Source organism: Pyrgilauda ruficollis, unplaced genomic scaffold, assembly GCF_017590135.1.
Source record: "Pyrgilauda ruficollis isolate IOZ18807 unplaced genomic scaffold, ASM1759013v1 scaffold8, whole genome shotgun sequence".
NCBI classification, from domain to species: domain Eukaryota; kingdom Metazoa; phylum Chordata; class Aves; order Passeriformes; family Passeridae; genus Pyrgilauda; species Pyrgilauda ruficollis.
The window spans coordinates 12,976,303-12,986,511 of record NW_024529932.1 but is presented as its reverse complement, the minus strand read 5'-3'; the positions used below and the strand labels follow the sequence as shown (position 1 = coordinate 12,986,511).

At 40.6% G+C, this 10,209-nt stretch overlaps 1 protein-coding gene across 1 annotated transcript in view; it reads left to right on the top strand.

The window, feature by feature from the left end:
• The first annotated feature begins 8,457 nt into the window (after positions 1-8,457).
• The window catches only part of DEUP1 (deuterosome assembly protein 1), a 41,479-nt gene continuing 39,727 nt past the window's right edge, over positions 8,458-10,209 (top strand). Inside the window, exons 1-3 of the mRNA XM_041487134.1 lie at positions 8,458-8,772; positions 8,865-8,948; positions 9,691-9,755. Coding sequence (XP_041343068.1) covers positions 8,458-8,772; positions 8,865-8,948; positions 9,691-9,755 — 464 coding nt within the window. The remainder of the gene's footprint in view (positions 8,773-8,864; positions 8,949-9,690; positions 9,756-10,209) is intronic.

Here is a 10,209-nt window from a genome sequence, read left to right as displayed (position 1 = left end):
ATGTTGAGACACTCGAGCACATCCAGAGGAGGGCAACAAAGCTGGTGAGGGGCTTGGAACACAAACCCTGTGAGGAACGACTGAGGGAGCTGGGGGTGTTTAGCCTGGAGAAAAGGAGACCCAGAGGTGACCTTATCACTGTCTACAACTCCCTGAAAGGTGGTTGTAGCCAGGTGGGGTCTTTTTCAACTGACAGAACCAGAGGACACAGTCTTAAGCTGCACCAAGGGAAATATAGGTTGGATATTAAGAAAAAGATTTTTACAGAAAGGGTGATAAAGTACTGGAATGGTTTGCCCGGGGAGGTGGTGGAGTCACCATCTCTGGATGTGTTTAAGAAAAGACTGGATGTGGCACTCAGTGCCATGGCTCAGTTGAGGTGTTAGGGCATGGGTTGGACTTGATGGTCTTGAAGGTCCCTTCCAACCTAGTGATTATGTGATTCTGTGAAATACCCAAAAAATCACATCAATGAGGTCTATCTGCCTGTTGAAGAAAACCTCCTGAAGAGTGATACTGTTTCAGTCAGCGGAAACTAGACTGGATATAAAGATGATTAGAACTGGCCTTTAAAGATCATTATGACTCTGAGAGAAGTAGGTAAGATAGAAGATTCTTTACAATACTGTGAATTGAGTGGGGGAAGCTATTTTTTGTCCTCCATTTTATATTTGGGTTTTCAATTTAAACTACTGGGAATGTGGAGAGCTGAAAATATTGCTTTAATATCTCCCCAGCTGTGAACTTTCTCTGATAAGATGGAAAATACTAATATCACCTTATATGTATGCAGCTGCCTTTGTCCCAGAGGATCCTAGGACATCAACAAGCTATTCATAAAGAAAAGTATATTCACTCAATCATGGATTGCAGCAATCAGGTAATAGTCAGGAATACAAAACAAGTTAAAATAGGAGACTAAACAAGGACATTTTGAGCACTGATCTCACACAAATCCCTGTGCTTATAGCTCATGATTAGACAACCCTGTAAGATAATAACTTAATTATTCAACAGTTGAATTTGAAAAGTAAGCAGCATCAGGAAGGAAATAAAAATTGAACCTTTCCTGGGATGTAGAGGATGCAGAATACAGCATTTCTAGTCAAAAGTAATTTTTTAGCTCAGTGTTCCTAAACTTGTGCAAAGATGTGCAAGATAACTGTGGAGGATATGGAAAGTTTCAAAGAGATGGTACTGGAATTGGTTTAAGGCAGAGGAATAATATTCAAGATTGTGAAAGGATCACTATAGAACAAATCTATGTTGGCTCTAACATTACTAAATAACCATATTATTTAACAACAAGGTAATAACCATGTTATGTAGTAGTTGGTAATAGGTAATTAGTAATTAATAACTAATAATAATTTAGTTATTAGTAATAACCATGATATTTAGCTATTTAGAAAACAATTAAGCTCTTAATAAAACAAGATCTTTTCTGCAGACCTTTGCCCACAGTACATCTGGTTTTATTATGAGAGTAACACTATGAGAGTAGCTAATGAAATTCTGGAAATTCCATTCAAATGTTCTTTCATAACTGGTGCAAAAGCTTGAGAGGAGGATTGATTCTTCATTAAGTATTTGTTCAGTTCTCTGTTTCAGATAACCTGTAAGCCTTTCCTGCTCCAGTAGCAAGGCAGTGCTCCATGAACAGCAGTGTGCTTATATCCACAATGGACTTGACATTACTGTCATTAATGTTATTACTGACTAAGTAACACAGGTACATCATAAAATTGCACAAAAGAGCATAAACATAGTATAATGGATATAATTTCTCTTTCCAATTCTCCTTTGCCCAGCTTCAGTGTATGAACAGCTAGCAACTAGCATCCCAAACAGTTCCCAATACACAAAGGTGATTTGGGTCCTTGCTGGCAGAATCTCATTCCTCTTACTTTAAAACCTACATTGTCCAACTCCCTTCCTCATGTGCTCTGCACCTCCCTTGCCTTTCATCTACCTAGTCCTTCCTCAGCCTCTCTCAGCTCCTCCCTTAATCCTGGTGTTTCTCACGCACCACACTGATATTTGTAAGGACTGCTAAAGGACTATCTTCATTCTCAAGTCTTGTCTTTCAAATAGGAGGAAGCAAGCAGAAGATAAATCTCATTGCTCAAAGGCCAGAGACACAATTAAAATCAGGGCTGATTTCTATCCTACTTTCTTGATTACCACCTTACAGCAATGGTAGCAGTGTCTAAAGTATGCACACACACACACAAACACACAGAAAACCCTGATCTAATTGCTATTTCCTAGAAAGAGCAATGGAAAAGTTAACTTGTTAGAGGTTGAAGTTCATGACATTCAACAGTGATGTTTCCTGTTTCCTTGTTCCAAAAACCGGCTCAAACCCTGGCAAATTATTCATGAGAAAAACATAAAATTTGAAAATGTCCAGTAGCCTGAGGAAACCATCCCCTGGATACACACTTTGCTGTTGGTATCTTCATTGCTTTGCCTTAAGACCTGATGGAGGTCAGGCTGAAGCTAGCAAGTAGCTGAAGAAGGCAGGTTTGAATTGTACTAGTAAGGAAAAACACAGCCCCTTCCCCAGCTGGCTCAGCCTAGTTGGGCAGGGAGGTCAGCAAGAGCGGCTGCTCTGAGGAGAACTCTGCCTTATGCCCCAGAAATGTCAATCAGAAACTTGGCCAAGCAACCCTCAAGCCAATGAAGGGGCAAAGGCCTGAGTCAGCTGTAGCATTTTTCTTGCCACACCTATTATGCTGGAAGAAGGAATACTTCAAGAATGCCTCTCCAATAAACTTTTGCTCTAGACAGTCAAACACAAAACAAGTGTAAGATTCAGACATCTGTGTTTGTGCATGCTTGCATACCCAGTTGTCTGTGCTTTTCTCCATGGGTCCTGCACATTTTTCCCCACTAATTTGATTAGCTACCCTAAATAAAAGACAAACTCACCATGGCTTATATCTGTCTGGCCAGTTAACCTTTTGGATAATATCAGAGTGCTTATAATATAATAATTAGTTATGCCTGCAAGGAAGTCTTATGAGATGGTGGTGTTCAGGTGGGGAGGGAAAGTCAAGGATTAAGGCTTCACCCTTAGAAATAATTGGGTTACTCTGATGAACAATACTCATTTTCAGCTTGAAGAAAATGTAGAGTATTTCTGTTTGCTCTAATTTTCTAGACAAGCTTTGCTTTATTTTGTTTTTGTTTTTGTTTTTTTAACCAGGAAGGTGAAGAAAAGTTTCCATTGCTGCTGGTGGTGTTACACATTTGGATGCAGTTGGCCCTTTACACTCACACTAACCCAAGTCTCATCACTGTGAGCTGACAACTGTTAAGCAAAACAGGATATTCAAGCAGATGCAGTATTTGCTCAGCCCAGTCTCAGCCTTGAGCATGTAAATGCTCAGAGCAAGTGTCTGCAGAAAGCAGAGACAGCAAGCAAATACTGTGCTACTGTTATTTGCACTCTGATTAGAATTATGGCTCTCAAGGTCAGAAGGGTGAGTTTAGATGTTAGGTTGATAAAAAGCGCTTCTATGTTTCTAGAGAAAAGCAAAATAATGACAAAGCCAGTATCCTATGTGCCTGCCTCTGAATCCCCAGCCAAATACCTTTTTACAGTCAAGTTAAAGTTGAGGGCTTAACTTTTCCAGGCAAGCCGAATAGCTCAGGCCTCATAATGCACTTTGATAGAAGGTAGCACAGCAACACTTTTTAATTGCTCTACCACTGTACCCCAATACTAATTCTGAAAATAATGACATTCAGTTAATTAGAAAACTAAGCAGGGACTCCAAAGATAAAAGAAATAAAATTAGTTAAGGCAGACCACCTGATCACCCAAGCATAACCTGAAAATATCATTTTAATATAACCAATGTAGCACTATATTCTATATGAATACATTCTTATGCAAGTGAGCAATGTGAACTCCCATGACAGCTACTCAATTGCTATCTCTGAAAACTCAAATGACAACTTAAATGTCAGCACTGTTAATTATTTCTCTACAAGATATTTCAACAGAATATTCATTTAATGTGCTTGATTCAAAAAATAAAAACTTAAATCTATGCAACATTACAAAACTTCCAATTATCTGCTCTTCCATCATTAAATTTCAGTATGACCAAAAGCAGCTTGTACAATTGTTAGCACTTTTGTGCCATTGAAAACTAAAACTGTCAAACTATCATAAAATAATTTACATTCAGGATGAAAACAAACCAGGTTTTTTCCTGTAATCCCCTCAGACAGTACGAAGTCAAATTTATGCTTCTAGAGTGTTTATTTTTTTTTTTCAATAACTTGCCTATCTTAGCCAGAATAATTTTTAATAAATTCTCATGTCACTATGGCACAATTTAGAAGCTGAGGCAACTGTGTCAGGATATAAAGCCACAGATTAAATGTACAGTCCAAGTTTAACAGTCTTTTTTTTAACTGCAGACAAGATCACAGAGAACATTTGATAAGTAAAAACAAGTTAACCAAGAAGTATTTTTGTCTATAGAGCTAGAAACCATCCACATGCTGCCAAACCATAAAATATTTTTATATTTTTATGCTTCAGTAGGAATAACTACAAAGGAAAGACTATGCCATACTGAAAGTTGCTGAAGTAATGCTAAACACTATGATGAGCTTCCAGAAAAATATTAGCAGCAAGTTTTAAACAATTGTTATTTGGTGTGGAAAATATCTAGCACTATACAGATAAAATTCAACAAAGATCTTAGGTCAAAGCAACCTCATGCAATGCTCCAGGCTCAGGTCAGAATGGCTGGGAAGCTGTCCAGTGGAAAAGGACCTGGAGGTGCTGGTCAATGAGTGGGTGAACATGAGCCAGCAGAGTGCCCAGGTAGCCAAGGCCAGTGGCTTCCTGGCCTGGATCAGCACTGGTGTGGCCAGCAGGACCTGGATAGTGACCATCCCCCTGTAATGGGCACTGCTGAGGCCACACCTCGAGTGCTGTGTTCAGTACTGGGCCCCTCACTGCAAGAAGGACATTGAGGAGCTGGAGCGTGTCCAGAGGAAGGGACTGGAGCACAAGTCTGGTGAGGAACAGCTGAGGGACCTGAGGGTGTTTAGCCTGGAGAAAAGGAGGATCAGGCGGGACTTTATTGCTCTCTGCAACCATCTGAGAGTGTAGCCAGGTAGGGTTTGGCCTCTTTGCCCAAATAACAAAGGGTAGGACAGGAGGAAATTACCTCTAAGTTGCACCAGGTGAGGTTTACATCCTACATTAGGAAAAATTTCCTCACTGAAAGGCTTGTGAAGCACTGGAACAGGATGCCCAGGGAAGTGGTGGGGTCACCATCCCTGGAGGTATGTATGAGATGTGTAGAAGTGGTGCTTGGGGCCATGGTTTAGTGATGGACTTGGCAGTGCTGGGCTAGAGGCTGGACTCCATGATCTTAAAGGGTCTTTTCCAGACTACACGATTCTACCATTATTTTTTGTCATCCTTAGAGACTGACACAGAAAGACTAATTTGTAAGTGTCAAAAAACCAGGCCTAATGGCACCTTTATCTCCTGTCTGCATTCTCCCAGAGCACTACCCTTAATTTTCAGGTTTCCTCTTGCAGGATAAATTCTTAAAATTCTCCACTCCAAGGTTTCAGCCTACAGTGTGACATATCAATTGGTTTACCTGGCAAATCCTACTAAATCCAAACTCTTTCTGTTCTTTCCTTCAGTGATTTCATAAGCAGCTTAAGAAAAGAGTATTTTTCAGTTTAAACTAGAAACAAAATATTTAGAAACAGTACCCTTCATCTATGTCTGTATTATGTCAGGATTTAGCAGCTCCTGCCAGTAAATTAGGCACTTTCAAAATCTTCAGGCACATTTTATGCCTGTCTCATTTTCACAAGTAGAAATCCCTCTTGCAAAGATTCTTTTTTAAATGTCATTCTTCTGTTATTGCTTACGTCTTAAGGATCTTTTTCATAGATTTTATTGTCTCTCAGTGACTCCTGCATAGTTGTTGATGGATGGCTTATACACAGCTATTCCTTTTCTTTTCTGTAAATTAAGTTGGGGTGTCCATATGCACTCAAACTGACATGCAGAATGCAATTAATAAATTTTTATAGAGCTGCTATGAATCCATCACATAAATATCACTAAAATCACGTGGTTTCTATGCTAAAGATATGAGTCTGTTTCTTATGAGAATTATACTGAGTTTACTGGAACAAAATGTTCAATCAAATCTGTCATCTGAGATTGCAAAGTAAGTTGTGAATATATCCTGTAAATACAATCTGTATTTAAAGTTAAATACACAAATGCACTTAGGTTTTACCTGCTATTACATATTGCACTACAAACCCGACACATATTGAAGAATTCAAATGACAAATACCTAGGAAGGATAACTAGTAGTTATATAATAATTTATCACGGAAATGATATCTAAATTATAAAACCACCATATAAAAAGCACTTTTATTCTGCTCTGAAAATGTTCTATATTGAATTGTGTATTATTGCTTTATTATTAGAAACTCTCACCTGCTAGGTACAGCATCCAGCATTTTGACTTGTTAAATTCCATCCCATTAATCATTGCCCAATCTGAGATCCCTCTGCAAGGCAAGCTTCCTAGGTAATGCCTAGTTCCCCTCGTTTTTGTAAACAGATCAGTGTTGCACCTTGTCTTGTTTTGCATTTGTTCACACTCCATTGTGTACCTGCCCGAATCTACTTTCTTCTTTTCCTGCAGAAATGCACTTATAGTTTTCCATGAATTTTAATCTAAAAGCTGATTTAGATTAGCTATTTTTTTGGCTGGCTGGCTGTCACAATTTGTAAGGCATGTTCTTTAAAGTCAACAAATAACAGTTTTGAGTCTCATAAGACAAGCTCTAGTCAAGAGATGATGTGAATGAGCAAAAGCAAATAAAAAAGGACAGAAATTTGATATGGGACTTTTTTAATATAGTGGGGGAGGTATTTGGATATACGTAAGAGAGTTAGAAACACAACTCCAGCTAGTGGCATGGAATTGTCCTTCTAAAAAGCTTTGAAAATGTAGAAAAGTAATTTTAAAATTATTTTTCTGTATTTTTTTAAGTTGCCCCCCTCCCAATTCCATTTAGCCATGACAGATGGAAGTTAAATTTCTGAATAACTGATTACCACTGAGAGAGGGTAAGACAGGGAGGAAATTAAAGTATATACACTGGGAATATGGCTGAAAAGTTCATTTCAATTGAGCAGATGAAAAAATGGAAATTTGCTGGCAGTTGCATTAGAAATTACATCTAGTATATAATACTTCAGATCATCTCATAGCTCAAAGTATTTAAAATAAATAAACCCAAGTTTTGTTATTTAGAAAAAAACCTCAAAACTATTTCAATTATATGAAATTCTTTTGAAACATTAACTCTATTACAGTAAGTAAATAATGAAGAAAAGTGTAATGATATATTAAAAGTGTAATGAAGAAAACATTTTCAGTGCTCAGAGTGCAGCAACTGGTCCCACAGCTTTCTCCTGTCATCCTGACTGGCTTGGCTACAAGGGAAAACTCTTATTTTTTAGAATTAATAGGGAAACCTCATCAGGGAGTTCCTGTCACCTGTGCTAGGTGACCCTGACTTGTCCAGAGAGTTGGACAAAATGGTCTCCAGAGAGATGATCTCCAGAGGTCCATTCCAGTCCTAATAATTCTGTCATTCTGTGACTTTCCTGAAACTCTGCATATAATTTTATTTTAGTCTCCTATTAAAAAAAAAATAAAATAAAACCATTTTTCACAGCTTGAAACAGCATTTCTGCTGACACGAAAACCATCTGCCACAGCACAGTATGTAGGAACCCAATGAAATAGATTATTCCTTAGAACTGGTACTAAAGCTTCTGTTGACTTGGTCAATTGCAGTAAACATATTAAGAAGAACAAAGCCAAAGCTGGACATGTATTGCAAGGAAATAGACTAGCAGGTCTTGATGCTGCTCCATGAAATTTCAGGACAATAGATACCAAGTGAATGGTACCATCCTGGTAGAAAACCTCACTGGTGTTTGAAGAAATGTGAAGTCCCTCAAATTATTACTGCAAAGAGCTGAAATAGCTGTGATTCCTAAAAGCATTTTGTTGTTCAGTAAGACACACTGAAGGCCACAAGAATGGAAAGGCATCAGGACAAGGTCACTTGCAAAATAATCTGGAAATCGTTTGATGCTCTCTGACAAAAGCATAGCTAGTCATTGAGGGAGGAAAGGGTAATGTTCAGCCTTTTCATATCTAGTAATAACAGAGTTTTAAGGGAAAGGGGGTAAAAAAAAAAATCAGAAAAAGAAGTAGAAGTTTTTAAAAAGCACTTTGCCTACTGATTTCTGAAATTATGTTAAAGGAGAAGTACACATTCTTCACCCCGGGTGAAATTTTCCTGTGGTGAAAGTCACTCCAGCTTCCTTCGGATCGAAGGAGGGACGCAGGGAGTAACCGCGGCATGGCCACGCAGCCGGGCCCGGTGCCCGGCCCTGCCCCGGCCCGGTCCCGGCCGCCTTCCCGCCTCGCCCGCCGCCCTCCGCGTTACCGCGGCGACGGGCGGGAGCTGCGGCGGGCCGGGCGCCGGGGCTGGCCGGGCTGCGGGGCTCGTACCGCGGCCACAGCGGCAGCGGGGGCGGCAGGAGCGGAGCGGGGAGCACGGCAGGTAACGGGAGGGGAGGGCGCGGCCGCGGAAGCCCGGGGGGTGCCGTCCGTACCCCGGTTTCCTCAGGTGCCCGGCACAGCCAAGGCGGTCCCTGTGCTGGTGTCACCTCAGGTGTCGGTCTCCTATGGCTGGTCCTGTGGCAGCATCACCTCTGCTGCCTGGTCCTTTTTCAGCCAGTGTCCCTGTGGCAGTGTCACCTCCAGTGCGGGTCCCCTGTGGAGACAGCGGCCCTTTGGCAATGTCCCCTCAAGTGCCTGCTCCCTGTGGAGCCAAGGCTGCAGTGCCATGTGCCATTGCCCGCACGGCTGTGGGTACTGGTACCCGTGCCCCTGAGAGCCCCACTGCTCTCCCCCGCCAGGAATTTGGAATTAGGGCTGTTTCACGCTCCCCCGTCACCCATAATGTTCTGGCATGCAGGCAGGCATGCCCCCGCATCCTTGTGCCCTGCTGGACCCAGGGAACCGGGCTGGTCTCCGCAATAGCATTGTTCTGGTCGTCCTGCCGAGGTATTTGAGGGCTGCGTGTCTCAGACTGCATCTGCCGGGCAAGGCAGTGACCAGTCAATAGGAATCCGAAATCGTGTTTGAGCGCAGTTACAGCCAGGGTAGAGGTTCATCACGGTGTGCAAGGGTGCAGATGTTTGATGAGTGCAGCCATGGATCTATGGCAAATTAAGATTCAAGTCCTTCAGAGTGTCTTTGCAAGTCATTGAAGTCACACAACAGGGAATGATCCAAAACAAATTTCCGTATGGACACCCAGGGCTAGATTCAAGCTCAGCACCACCTCTGGTATCTCAGAGATACTGAAGTGTGAGAATTGCTGTCAGAGAGCTGAGCTTACTCTGGAAGTTTTTGTCTCACCCATTCCAGCCTGTAATTAGAGCTGCACTCTCCTGTCCTTGTTGTTTTTAATGAGAAAATTGCATAATATGAAAGGAAAGCACAGAACTATCCAGTTTGCACTACTTGGCTATGTAAATGAATGCATTTAAGAATCTGAATTATTTGATTTTTGGTGTTTTAACAGGTTAAAACGACAATCAGTATTATGGAGGAGGACTTAGAAATGTTCCAGGAACAAGCTGTGACTAAGTACGTAATGACTTACTCTCTTGGAAGTTGAATATATGATGGAATTGAATAATGTATGTTTATTAGAAATGTGAAACACAAAATATTAATTATTTTGGAGGCAAACTTGATTCTGTATTTCTTCTGCTTTCCATGCAAACTGGAGAAGTTGCTGATAATTAAGACAAGACATCTTATCGCTTTGGCTAGTGCTCTACTAACTGTTTCTCTTAGTTATTTTAATGTTTAAATATTCATACCTGAAACAGAGGTGGAGGGAAAATGAAAGTTATGTAGGGTTTTATTAAGATGTTAAGAAACGTTTTTTCAAACTTTTTTTAAAGTACTTGAAGTTGCTAGGCTACAGCACTATAAACTTACATATCACAGTTCTTAAAACAGTAAGAATCTTGAAAACAAGACTCATTGCTAAAGTCCTAGCCTCATTTTGCACAGATAATAACTACAACTGTTG